Source organism: Rattus norvegicus, chromosome 19 (assembly GCF_036323735.1).
Source record: "Rattus norvegicus strain BN/NHsdMcwi chromosome 19, GRCr8, whole genome shotgun sequence".
NCBI lineage: Eukaryota > Metazoa > Chordata > Mammalia > Rodentia > Muridae > Rattus > Rattus norvegicus.
Genome location: NC_086037.1, coordinates 13,428,556 through 13,442,507, shown reverse-complemented (window position 1 = coordinate 13,442,507; position 13,952 = coordinate 13,428,556). Strand labels below are relative to the sequence as shown.

Here is a 13,952-nt window from a genome sequence, read left to right as displayed (position 1 = left end):
AAACGTAGAGAACAGGCTCACAAAGTGATGGCTCAAAAAGCGTTCAGAGGAAGCGAGGCTCGGAGCAGGTGTGCTCCGAAGGTGTGCTCAGGGGAGGCCCTTGGACACCGTGAAGCCTGCCAGCCTGCCTACCCAGAAGTGTCCTGTGCCTGTTCTGCTCTGAAAGGATCCAAGCAAGGAGCTGGGAGGTCCAGACCCTGCCTCGTGTGAGCAGGACCTCTGCTCAAGGCTTTCAAATGGCTTCTACCTCACCCAGGACAGTGTCCACTGTCCTAGCTACCACTTAGACCTCTTCCCACTTCTCAGGCCCACCTGCCTCAGACTCCATCTACCACACTTCTCCTGTGCGCAGTCCTTGCCCACCTCTAACTTCTGAGAGCAGTGTGCTGTTTCTAGCTGTGTCATTCACAGTGGCTTGGGATCTTGCCAGTGGGGAGGGTACCCACTGAGGGCTCAGTTCTGGCCATGTGGCTGCCACTCAACACACAGTCAAGGAATTAACTGGACTTAAAAGAGTATGTGGGCATTCTGATTGTTGTTCTAGGGTCTCCTTTGCTCCCCTCTGCAGGTTCTTGTTAGTGAAAGGTGTCTGGAGAAGTGGTGATGGGGAACCATGACAGGTGATGAAGGGGTGTGAACCCAGGACCACACTGGACTCCGGTCCCTGAAGCAGGATTGGCTCACTTGTTAGGCCAGTGCCTCTTTAGCTCTTGACTGGGAATAATCACACTAGCCACACGGGCCTACTGAGAGCCGATGGAAACGAGCTGTACCCAGTTAGTTAGTTAAGCCCCTCCTCTCTGGAAGGCTCTGGTTAGAACAGGTTAGAACAGGTCCTCTCTACTCACCGCCCCGGTGCTCTGCTGCCGGGCATCCAGGGCCCCAGCCAGGCCATCTGTGGTTTGGGGAGCCTCGTATTTGACCCTAAAATACAGAGCAGTATGGTGTTAGATGCTGCTTGACCGTACCAGACCTGACAGGCAGCATGAGGGACTGAGGGTGTCAGGTGAGCCTGACTTGGGGACTTGGGGTGGCCTGGGTAGGAATGGCTCAGGTCACAGAATGGCCTGGTCTGAGGCTCCTCCTCTCCAAGCCTGGTACAGGAAGAAGAGGCTCCATTTTTTGCTATTGAAGATTATGTTCAGATATGTGCCCCATAATGACACGAATCAAGGAAGCATGAGAAGCTAGAGACAGCATGTGACCAGAGACTAGGATCAAGCTCACACATGGCTGTGACCACAGTGGTCCCAGTTGAGGGACCGTGACCCCCATGCTCATGGGTAAGTTTTATAGCTTCCTTTTTGAGCAGTTCCCATCAGAATTTCATCAACAGTGGCTCTGTGTAAGGATGCATTTGAATAGGGGAGCTCCTTCCACTGCCAAAAGGACTGTGCAAGCTGCTGAGGGCCCATTGACACCAGCTGCCATAGGAAGACACTCCCCACTTCTCTGATGGACTGACTGGTCACAGCTCTTTTAAATATCCCTAAAGGGAGGCCGGCCAGGCAGGCAGGTGGAAGGCCAGGGCTGCTGGCTGCTGGCTGCTGGAAGATGAGGACAGGGAAGGAGTGTGTGGTGTGACTCAGAAGAACCTGGGGGAGTGAGAGGGAGGCTGGGGAGGGCCGACCTCATCTGTCCTGGTCGGCTGAGCCTGGAGGTGATAAAGGCAACCGGGAGGTTTCTATCTCAAGGGGAAGACAGGCACTGTCAAGAGTGGAGAGGAGCTCCTTTCCTGGGGCCCCATTAATCTGCTAAGACCAAAGACTTCAGGAATGGAGGCCATAGCACTGAGCTTTGCAGTGCTGATGTCCTTTCCTGGGGCCATGTGGGCCATTAGGAGGCTCTTTCCCAGGCAGCCAATCCAGGGATGATGCTGTCACTCCCTTCCCAGGAGGCCCACCTACCACAGACAAGACTGACGGGCTCATTTCTCTCGGCCACACAGCTCCTGAGCAGGCTGTTGATATCAGCACCATGGGGCCCAGCATCTCTAACCAAGTCTGAGCCAGGACAGCCAGCAAGAAGGCACCCATGCCAGGGACTGTCCATTTTCCTAATTACTCCTGACCACCACTTCCCTGCTCTCAGTCTTGCAGTGGAAACTTAGCTATTTAAAAGGCCTAGTATGTTCCTCTGGAAAGCCTAACTTGACCTAGTGAGCTACAGATCCTGGGCCAGGGGTTGGTCATCCCATGCCTAGGTAGGAAGAAGGGAGTCTCTACCCAGGTTGTCCCAGTTGGTTGTTTGGCAGGGCTGGGTCTGAGGGCACTTGGGACAGTCCTTGTCTGAGTGCTTCTGAAGAGGATGCTGTGCAGACATCACTGAGGAAGGATAACTAAGGATAGTAGGGAGGATGGAAAGGAGGAGCATCCTGACCCAGGATGCCCAGGCCTCTACTGTCTTCCTTCGTAGAAGGGCCTGGTTGGAGAGGCTGTGGTACTGGATTTGGTAGCAGCTGAAATGAAAACGGGTATTGACAAGAAGCTGGCTTTCCTGTGAGGCCTGACAGAGCCAGTTGCAGGCTGGCATGGAATGAGGAGGCTGGGAGGGCAAGGAAACTATCTGGGTAAAAACAGTTATACAGGTGACCAGAATGGGAGGGTCTGTTATAGCATGAAGATGTGCTAGGTAGGCATGGGAACAAAGCACAAGGCCCTCAGAGCTAAGAGCCCATTCCTGTCCCTGTGGGTGCATTCTGTAGGGTTGGGACCAATGCACAGTAAGTGGTGCAGGAAAGCCAAAGGCCTAAGAGGGCGCAGGGATGCTATGCCAGCCAAAGGGAAGAACTTGTGTGTGATGCTGTCAGCATCTGCTCCCTTACACAGACGTGTGCCCTGTGAAGGGCTAGAGCTCAGCTCGTCTACCTTGCCTCTGAGCCTTTGCACTTCCTGTTCCTAGAACCAGAAATGCTTCCGAAACCCCAGTCTGGCCTTGAGCCCTCTGAAGAGCTATCTGCCTCTTCATACAACAACAGCCATGTATACCACTACATGTGTGTGCCTGGAGGGCAGGCTACACGAGTACCTTCCCTGTAGAGGTATGTTGGTGAAGCAGTGCACCCCAGCCATGCTGTCAAGAGTTAAACACTAGGGACTCTCCTGTGTGCTTTGCTGTTTTGTACACTGGGGCCTATGTAGACACGCCGCCCTCCCGAGTGTGGGTCCCACGACGCTTGTTAGCTTTCACCTGCATAGCAGCCTCAGCGGCATCCCTAACTCCATGGCTACTGTAAGCTGTAGTCCTGAAGCCTCGGGGCTGGCGGGTACAGACTGCTTAGGGTAAAGCCAAACCTGACTTACAGCTCAGTGTGGAGCCAACTGGCTGCAGACTGTCAGAATGTACCTGGATCTGCAGTGTGAACTGGGAACCTTCTCTGGCCAGTGTCTGCTGTCCACTGACCACGAAAGAAGAGGCACTAAGACAGCCAGTGGGAGCAGCTGGGAGGCTTTTTTTAATCTAGAACTTTCCTTGGCTGCAAGAACCATAGCTGCCCACAGCTCAGCCAATAGGGTTATAAGCAAAGGGATGAAAACTATTAGCTAAGCTGTTTCCTTTGACGAGCACATGTGGAGGGAGAATAAGATCTGCCAGACCAGGGGGTGCTCTTGGGGACCTGCTCCATTAGAGGGTCTCACTGATGGCAACATCTCTCTGGAAATGGACAGCTCACAGGGAAGGACATACTGCAGTGGAACCAGAGTCTCCTCTGGGGGTGAAGGATGGCTGTGAGACAATGGTCAAGACCTAGAGGTCAGTACTGCTGTCCTAGGGGTCTTCCTTGCCTTTGGGGGCTTGGTACTGGCTGCACATTGTGTAAGACAGTGGGCCAGCCAGATGAAATGTTATGTAGAGGTGGTCAGAGACTCCCAGCCTTCCAGCCCCTCAGAGGCTTGGTTCTGGTTCTGGTCAGATGTTGGTATCTCTTTCTGTCCCTGGACCACAGTGTAATCCAGGCCATGCTGAACTGAACTTAGGGACTGTGTGTCTTTCTCCTGCCCTGCCCATTCCAGATTCAGGGATCCCAAGAGATGCTCTTGCCAACAGCGAGTCCTCATCTGCAGGAGAGCAGGATAGAACCGGCAACTCACCCTTTCCGTTGATCAGCCAGGGAGCTGCCCCGAGTCAGAGCAAACATGTCAAAGTCATCTTCCAGGTGACCAGACGCTTCCAGAGACTGCAGGCCAGCCCTCACCCTGCTGGAGCCAAGGTCTGCAGAGACAGAAAGGCCAGGCTGCTGTTCCCATGTCCCATGTGGGACTAGGGCTGTTTGCTTGAAGAGCACTAGGGCTTAGGTGGTGGGGCTCGGGTGGGAAGCTGCCTACTGCCTGTGAGGAGCAGCAAACATGTCGGTTCTGCCGTGTGCTCACCTCTAAGGTGGCACCACACTCGCCTCCTCCCGCTGTAGTGAGGATTAGAAAACAGGAAAACACTGCCTGTGACACCTGCTAGAGCAGCGTCACCCATGGGTTGAAACCCCTTTGGGGGTTGAATGAGCCTTTTCCAGGGTTGCATATCAGATTCATTATGGTTCATAACAATAGGAAAATTGCAGTTATGAAATAGCAATGAGAATAATGTTATGGTTGGGGGTCTCCATGGCATGAGGAAATGTATTAAAGCCTTAGGAAGGCTGAGAACCACGGAGCTGACGGAAGGGGCTGAGAAGCAGAGCAGTGATCGGATCTGACTGCTCACAGGTGAGGGTCAGTTATTCAAAGCAGGAGCAGAATGCGTTTCTGCGGTTGGGCCTGGAGCAGGCAGTCAGGAACATTAAATCAATCCTAGGCAGACCTCGTGGTGCCGGCCTGTGATACCAGCTCCAGGGGAGACCGAGGCTACCCTGGTTACTAAGCACATTCGAGTGGAGGACTCTGGGGAAGTTTGTGAGGCCTTGTCTCAAATCAAAGGGCTGGGATACAGGTTAGTGGTAAAGTACTGTTTAGCATGCTTGAGGCTTAATCCCCGGAATGAAACAAAACGCCAAAAGTAAACAACAACAACACCACAGCAGCCCAGGGACAACAAAAAGGATCCTGACTGCTAACACTTATCGAGAGTACAGCTAGGTGCAGCAACCTAAAATCTCGGCTTTTGGGAGACTGAGGCAGGACGATGGAGGAAGTTTGAGGCCTACCTAGCAGGCTGCTAAGCACTTAGCAAGAACCTGGCTCAACAGCCAGCAAAATCAAATAAAACCTAAATTATCTACTCTTCTCAGAACAAAGCACCTAAGGAAAGCAGGCTGGAGTTCAGCTCAGAGGGAGGATGATCGTCCAGCATGGGCAAGGCCTGAGTTCCACCCCACAGTGCTACCAAAGCAGAGCCTTCTGGCCCAGCCCTGACAGACGCTGTTTCCTAGCAGTCTCTTTCTTGCTTGGCCCTCCCGACCTTGAGGAAGGGCTCTTTCCCTCTTCAGGTAGGAACTGATCGCTGAGGCTGAGTGGCAGACTGTGTGACGGTCTCCAGGTTGTTAGGTGAGGTGGAGGGAGGGGGTGTGGAATCAGGGCAGAGCAATGGTCAGAGTGCAGTGGGATTTATATTATCCAAGGGGCTCGGGGGCCTTGGTACTCCCAGGGCATTCTCACAAGTTTTGCCCAACCCTGCATAAGATTTGGCTTGGATCCCAGCAAACTAAGAAATGGACCAATGTTGTGCTGTTGGCGAGCACAGGAAAGCACCCCCAGAACTTTGAGGCTACCCACACATTGTGACATACCCTTGGCTGACGTCCCCAGCACACTCACCCACTCCTGCCAGTTGGGATGAGAGGTTGCTGGTGGCTGCGGGGTCAGGGCCCATGTCAATCAGGTCAGCTGCTAGCTCAGCTTCACCGGAGGCCTGAGGTGAGAGGAGATGCCTGGATGAACCTTTCAGGATGCAGTGATCTGCCTCCAGGCCCCAACATGTCTGAATGGGAGCTGGGGAGTTTCTTCTCCTCCACTGGGGCTCCAACTCAGTTAAACCCCTGGGAGACTGGGAAGGCCCTGAGGTACAAACTGGTGGTGACAGAGCCTTATTTCCCTTAAAGGCAGAGTGTGTAAGAAGCCAGAGACTTCCCGATGAGCCTAAAAAGAAGCACCAGTGCCCCGTACCAGGAAGGCATCAGGGAGAGGGTGAGAACGTCCCTCTCACTTCCCATCAATACAACATGACAGAGTTCCAGAAAAGATACCTCTTACCTTGGCAGTCTGGCCTGTTCGGAAGCGTTCAAACCTACAAGGCAGAATACCCCAGTCAAAAGAACAGATGGACACAGTCCCCAAAGGACCCCAGATCACTACTAGGATGACGAGATACACTGGTCTACCTTACAGATGCAGTGCACGCTCGCTGTTCCCATGCAATCACTAGCAGAGCCCGTTTCATTTACACAGGGCTGGGAAGTATATGATCACTGATAGGACTACCTTGCAATGGTCATCAAGCAACAAGGTGACAGCAACAGAAAAGACAAGGTGACAGCAACACAAAAGACAGGGATACTCAGCAAGCAGAGCTGAGTGTCGTTTTGCCAACTGTCTGGTTACCTACTCTACATTTGAAGATGTGTGGGTGGCTCTCCAAAGTGGCCACTTGTTTCTAACCCTGACTACTTAAGGGCCAGGGGCTAGCGAGGTGGGAGAAGACCTTTAGTGTACAGCCTGTTGGGATTCTGGCCTGACATAAAGGCCATCACTTTTGAATTCATCTTCTGTGCTAGTGTCTCTGGGCGATGACAGAGTTGAGACACTGAGTAAGGGTGAATGATACTGGAACAAACTGGGCCTGATGCTAGGGTACTGGGGGGCTACCACACAGTGCACCTCAAGATGGCAAGGGGGAAGACTTGTATCCTCCTGGGCTAGTGAACAGGAAAATCTGGCCCCTCTCAACTGACTGCAAACCACATAGCAAGTGGGGAACACAAAAGACAGGAGGAGCAGGAGGTGGCTAGATAATAACGCGCTTCTAGAAGCAGAGCACTGTGCTTCTTGCCTTTATGACTACCCACTACCCAAGCAACTCAGCGATGGGCAGAGAGCTGGAGGCTCTGGTAGCTTGCTGATGTCTGAAAAGGGCCCAGGGAGAATGGCTGTGGAGAAGCCCAGGGGAAGGAGTGGCGGGACTACCGTTCATGGCGCAGAAACACATTGTTGAGGTTGTCATTGATCATGAGAAGCTCCTCTGTCAGCTGCTCGTTGGAGATGCGTGGGATAAGCTCCAGGATCCGTTGCTGCATGGCGCGGCAGGTGCGGTTGAGTTCCTACAGGGAGAAGTGAGACACTGAGGCCACGTGCAGGACAAAGCTGCTCCTCCGGAACTGTGTGTCGGTCCTGGGGGAGGGGTCTTCGTGGTGAGGAAGGTGAGGAGGTGAGGAGGTGAGGAGGGTGAGGAGGTGAGGAGGGTGAGAAGGGTGAGGAGGGTGAGGAAGGTGAGGAGGGTGAGGAGGGTGAGGAGGTGAGGAGGGTGATGGACCTGAGGATGGGGTGGGGTGTGAACAAGTTGTAACTTCTCAGACTGTTACCCCATACATCTGGACTTGGAGTTTTTGCCTCATTGTCCTCATGGGCTGACTTTTTTCTCTTTTGATAAACTTCTTATTTTGGAACAATTTTCCAATTTATTGAACAGTTGCAAAGGATACAGAGGCTCTCACATGCCTTCACCCAGTTTGACGTTTGTCAAAACTAAGGCGTCAACACCTTAACTACTTCCTTCTGCTAATATCTTTTCTCCCCCATTTCTAGCTCCTACACTTCATTTAGTTCCTGTTGGGTTTTAATCACAGTTAATCTTCTTAAGAGGTTGGGTGTGATGCTATGCACCTGTAATCCTAGTAGTCAGGGGCTGAGGCAGGGGGATGAAGAATGTGCGAGACCATGCTTGGCTACATCATGAGACCTTGACTCAAAAATAAGTAAGTAAAAAACAAACCAACCCTTGTTTGGCCTGCAGGCAAGTGTAGGAACTGTCACGCTTGCTTTTGTAGGGTCAATGAGGAAGCACTGCACTGATCTCTGGCTTCCTGTGGACCTTCTTCCCCATGTACCCACCCAGGGCTCCTGGGCTTTCTTCATCTGCTCAAGGAGACTTACAACATCCCTAGGCCCCCCCTTCTGTTCCTCTGTGATGAAGCATAACTGACATTAGTTTCTGCTTCCTCATGGGCCCTGCTGGACAGAAGAAGGGCATAGACTGAAGTCGTTGCTCCACGACACAAATCCTGAATTTGCTACCTTCCAGCCACCATGACCCTAGATGTTACATGTCCTCTTTTGCCTTAGTTTCCTGATCTGGAGAATGGGTTTGTTTAGGGCTATGAATGAATGTATATCAAGCACCTATATTGAGCTTGACACAAAGAGTACTTATGATGCGGGCACTGACTCTGTGTCACCTTGCCAGCTGGCTCCAGCCTTCTAAACTGAAGATCCCAGACTACTCATATCTACGTGGACTTGGACATATAAAACTAATAACAATTCTTCCTCTCCTTTCATCTCCAACATCTCCTTCTTTCATCTAGTTCTCACACTCAAGAGTCCACTCAGCTGAGACGCTTCTATTTTATTCCCACACCCCAAATAGAAGGATCTCTGAGCAGTCACAGGGGCATAGAGACCTGGCTTCAAAACTGCTCTCTGAGGGTTGGTGGGAGAGCGATGCAGACGGCATACAGAGCATCCTGCACACAAAGACTTCTGTCCCTCCACACATTCAGGAGACCCTGGCTTTGTTGGTTCCCAACTTTCTCACTGCCTTTCTTAGTGTCTCCTACAGAAAGACCGGCCAGCCCCACTCAGTCCTGCCCCACCCCACAGGAAGATCAGGGAAGTATCTAATGACATCCAGTAGCAGAATCTAGCATTTCCCATGGGCCTCAGCTCTCCAAGACAGGATGCTCACTTCTCTCAAAGCCCACACGGCTCTGCCCCTCCTGCTTGCTACGGCAAACACCGCGAAGGGTGGGCAGCAGGCCTTCTGGCTTTCCCCAGTGCTGTCCTTGCTCATCAGCACTGGGTCGGGGAATAGATGTACTATCTCATTTAACTCTCATGTCCCGCTGTATCAAAGTGGGCCGTTTTGTTCAAGTCAGAAAGCACATGTGACTAGGATGTGAATTCCTGTCTGATGCAAATCCAAGGCTCCTGGTTGTAATGTGTTCTATTGCCTAATAGCTCCCAGCAAAAATAAAAGACTGCAGTGTGGACAGGGAAGAAACAGGTGTGGATGCATACAGGGTCACCCGGTCGGGGCTGAACCTGGAGGCAGGCTGTTTGCTCACCTGTAGTAGCTCCAGGTCTGCGGGCTCTACCTGGGTGGGCACCAGCTCTGTCAGCATCTCTGACATCACTCGAACATTTCCGTTCACCATCTCCAGCTCACTGCGCAGCTTCCCAATCTGAAATGCACCAGTGTAAGGTGAGGTGGGGGGGAAAGCCAGAGTCCAGCCCATGTCTCCTCCACAGTCGTGTGGCCCAGAACTACCCAGCCAACACTTTCTCCACAGAGCTTCCCTCCTGACTCCTGCAGCTAATTCTGGACTCAAGAGCCTGCAGAAAGTTCCTCCCCCTCACGGCCCCTCACAGCCCCTCACAGCCCCTCACAGAGGTGCCACCAACCGGCGCCATCGCCCAACCAGCAGCCGGGAACAGAGGCAAGCTGAAAGAAGTGTGACAAATGGAGGGGAATAAGCCAGTGAGTGTGGTTGGAAGAGTGCCAGCATCTCTTGAGGCCACGATGACAGTTAATGAGGCCCTAGGGATGGCAGTTCTCCTAAGGAGTAGCAAGGAGGTTGCAGTCCCCTTATGCCTGGGAGCACAGAGTAGGCTCTGTCTGTGTTTTTCCCTCCTGAAGAGAATTCCAAAAGTAAGTCCCAGGCCTGCTACCCATGTGAACATGAAACTCAGATCCAGTACTTGTACCAGTGATCAAAGGGAACCAAGGTTCCAGGCCTGGGGACACATAACAGTGAAGGTGGTCAGTGTCCTCAAACAGGTGGCAGTCTGAGGGTTACTGTGCAGTGTCTGTTGTGACCCCTGAGGGACTTTATATGTTCATGGACACTGTGTTCACTTTGAATATTGAGAAGCAGACGAAACCCCCCCTCCCATTTACCTGGCTGAAGAATCCTCTTACAATAGGACAGCTCATAAATCTAGTGGCTAAGAGACTACATTTGGGGAAATACTGGTATATTCTAAATTGTGTGACTGAGTGACAACAAGCTTCAGAATTTGAATTCTTGACGGTGACAGCAGCTACCGTTTACTGACTAGCTAATGAGCGCAGCACTGAACACACATCATCACAGGGAGGCTCTGCCACCTTTATTGAGCTCAAGGATGAAGAAACAGGCGTGCAGAGACAAGTACCATATCCACTGATGTTGACCAACGGATCAGCCCACAGTGTCAGGCAGAATGACTTGTCTAATAACTCTTGGTGTGAGTGGACGAGCTGCTCATCACCAGACTGCATCTAAACCCAAAGGGATCTAACCACAAAGGAGCCTGGGAGTTACATCATCCCACCACAACATCCTCAAGTGCCCACGAGGCAAAAGGGGCTAGAAAATCAAACAAAAGCACTCAGTTTTACTGAGCAAGAACCTTCTGGGGCTGGAGAGATGGCTCAGTGGTTAGAGCACTGACTGCTCTTCCAGAGGTCCTGAGTTCAATTCCCAGCAACCACATGGTGGCTCACAACCATCTGTAATGGATCTGATGCTCTCTTCTGGTGTGACTGAGGACAGCTACAGGGTACTTACATATATAAAATAAATAAAATAATTCTTTAAAAAAGAAAGAAAGAGGGCTGGAGAGATGGCTCAGTGGTTAAGAGCACCCGACTGCTCTTCCAGGGGTCATGAGTTCAATTCCCAGCAACCACATGGTGGCTCACAACCATCTGTAAAAGAGATCTGATGCCCTCTTCTGGTGTATCTGAAGACAGCTACAGTGTACTTTACTTATATATAATAAATAAATAAATCTTAAAAAAAAAAATCTTTAAAAAAAAAAAAAAAGAAAGAAAGAAATAAAAGAACCTTCTAGCACTAATTAGTCTTAATATACAGACTTTAGAAAAACTAACTAAAAATCAGAAGCAAAGTAGATAATTGTTTTGTATTTTAGAGTGATTTTACAATTCTGTAGGCTTTAACTACACGCTCAGGGAGCCAGCCTTGTCTAGCCATGTCTGCGCGGTGAACAGTTTCAGAGCTTGGTCTAGGATGGCACGAGGTTTCTCTTTGTGGGGTTGAGATTGTGCACTGCAAGGTCAGAGGACGGTTCCTTGGACCCGTGTCTCTCATGTGCGTCACGTTTGTGAATTTAACTCACGCAGCAGCTAAGTCCTTCTACTTCACTGGTGATGGCCTACGGTCTGGGAAGGCCTCAAGCCTAGCCCAGGACCACCTCTCAGATGACTAATAATCTACATTACAGCCGCCTGGCCTGAAGTAGGTACTACTCAAAGCTAGCCAGAGGCTAGGGAAGCTTCCCCAGAGCCTCATGCTAGGCTTCTAAGCTTCCTCATGAGGAGGTATGGGAGGCCGCACTGCAATGCAGATGCAGTTTCTCGTTTTGTGAAGATGCAGATCGCTCTCTCTCCCTCTCCCTCCTTCCCTCTATGACAGGTTTCACTATGCAGCCCTAGCTAATTTCAAAGTCTCCATGTACATCAGAGGGTTTGAACTCACACACATCCACTCTACCACCCAAGTGCTGGGATTAAAGGCTTGTCACCAACCTCAGCAAGCATGCAGATCTTTGAAGGTTGTCGAGTCTCAATTCAGGTGAAAGTCTATGTGAGTCCATTAGCACACAGATAAATTGGAGCGGCCCAGTGGAAGGGAACACTGGCCTACTGGCCATTTCCTCTCCCTGGTGCTGCATGGAGGGAAGACTCTGGAAAATGACAGTGCACTGCACTCCAGGAGTCACAGAGATGGGACTTGAACCTTAGCAGATTCTGATGAGCTGTGTGATTCTGAGCTAGTGGATTTGCCTGTCTGGACCTTATCCAGAACAATGGACAAACAGTACACATCTATGGAGTTTTCACAAGGCTAGGGGCCATCTCTGACACCTCCCTGGACCTTCCGGTTCTGCCACAGGCCTGTCTGTTTACCTGCTCAGGAGTTGGTGTGATGGGTGAATCACCAGGGAGAACAGCTGGAGTGGGCAGTGGGGTGGCATGCTGGCTCAGGTCTCCGCGATGACTGCTGTTGGAGACCACGGGGTTCTGTCTGGATGGTGTCTCTGAGTTGAATACAGTCTAGGGGGCAAAAGACAGGGTGAGTGAGGCTTCTGGAAAGGCACTGCACCCCTTCCGGAGAACTCCCAGCCCAACCAAAATTCTCCTTACTCTCTGGGGTGTATGGATGGGCGACAGCATGTCCAGGTCAGTCATGGGAAATTCTAGGCCCTTCCTTCGCAGGTCCTCGTAGACAGCAACAACACCTGTCAAATCAGGTGAGCTGCGGAATGCGTCTGCCCAGGACTGAGAGGGGACAAGGGGACATGGCTGGTAACCACTGCTCACCTTCTTTCCTGTGAGCTTGCCCCACCCTGGCACCTAGACAGAAGACAGAGTGCTTCCCTCCCCCTCCTCCTGTTGTCTGACCCTCTAACTCGATGCACGAGGTTCAGCACACTGTTAAGTTCCGCTGCACACCTGAGCAGTTCACGGCCCAGTGGAAGAATGGCTCCCGTACTCCCCCACCCCTTGAGGCCACCGAGACGCCCTACCCTGCCATAGAGCACACCTGGATGAGGTTCAACACCTTGTCATGCACGATGGTGGGTGGATTGTTCTTCGGCAGGATGGTCCTCACCAGCACATTCTCTACAAAGTCCTGGCTGGCCACCAGGACATGGAAGCGGTGCCCGCAGTTCTTAACACAAGTTTCCAAGACCTGCAGGTCAAGGTGCCCAAGAGAATGCCCTGTCAGGGAAGGGAAGTGGCCTCCTACTCCTTGAGACTCCTGTCCTATGCTAGAGGGAAGCCAGCAGAAGATGGGAGGCTTCCAGAAGGGAGTCCCTAGGACATAAGAGTAGAAGCAGTGATGGATTTGGGGGCTTGCCTCCTAGGGTACTTGGACATTCAGAATGATGGGACAGACAAGACTCCCTTCCTACTAGGCCAGGGCCTACCATAACCTAACCCTGGTTTCTCGGTCACATTGTCTAGAGCAGTGGTGCTCAACCTTCTTCATGCTGTGAGCCTTTGATCCAGTCCCTCATGTGGTGGTGACCCCCCCAACCATAAAATTATTTTTGTTGCTACTTCATAACTATAGTTTTGCTACTGCTATGAATCTTAATGTAAATATATGATAGGCAGGATATCTGATATGTGACCCCTGTAAAAGAGCCATTTGATCCCCAAAGGGGTTTCGACCCACAGGTTTCGAAACCCTGGAAGCTTAGAGGTTCAGGAGGAATCGGATACAGCTTAGGTAGGTAATAGCAGGACCCAAGGACCAAGCACTGACCCCTCTTCCCATGGCCTAGCAGGAGCTGCTTGTGCTTTGCAGGGAAGCAGGACCATCTGGACTTAAGCACTACCATGTGGAGGCTGGGTAGGGAGTTCTCGGCCACTTTCCAGCCAGGTCGTCCTGAAGACAGGGTGTCTGATGCTGGGCTATCCTGCCTGTCAGTACTGAGGTCAACACTGTTCTTAGACGCTGGCATTCGTTTTAGGTTCATTTTTTAGGGTGAAGTTTCAGAGGGAAGCGGGCCCAGTGTATCTATTCCCCATGTTAAGGCTGGGAATTCCTTTCCGGATCCCTTGCTCAGTCCTCCTTCACCAACAGCGAGGACGGGAAAACAATTTGCCACCCATGGTCCTTTTCTCCTGGGTCTTCTGGTGAGAAACCCAAGCACGACGGGAGTCCGGCTGGACCTAACTAAGGAGAAGCAGCTTTCAGCAGACCATGGTCCAGCCGTGGAAGAGATCATGGA

At 51.6% G+C, this 13,952-nt stretch overlaps 1 protein-coding gene across 4 annotated transcripts in view; it reads right to left on the bottom strand.

The window, feature by feature from the left end:
- Positions 1-13,952, bottom strand: part of Tom1 (target of myb1 membrane trafficking protein) — a 34,903-nt gene that overhangs the window by 3,622 nt on the left and 17,329 nt on the right. For 3 of the 4 annotated variants that reach the window (XM_017601310.2, NM_001008365.2, XM_039097811.2), the window contains 9 exons: positions 12,755-12,904; positions 12,355-12,489; positions 12,118-12,264; positions 9,269-9,385; positions 7,113-7,246; positions 6,183-6,216; positions 5,748-5,841; positions 4,092-4,212; positions 849-924 (listed from right to left, as the gene is read on the bottom strand). In XM_017601310.2, the coding sequence (XP_017456799.1) occupies positions 849-924; positions 4,092-4,212; positions 5,748-5,841; positions 6,183-6,216; positions 7,113-7,246; positions 9,269-9,385; positions 12,118-12,264; positions 12,355-12,489; positions 12,755-12,904 (1,008 nt within the window). The remainder of the gene's footprint in view (positions 1-848; positions 925-4,091; positions 4,213-5,747; positions 5,842-6,182; positions 6,217-7,112; positions 7,247-9,268; positions 9,386-12,117; positions 12,265-12,354; positions 12,490-12,754; positions 12,905-13,952) is intronic. The other variant, XM_006255145.5, reaches the window with a different exon arrangement.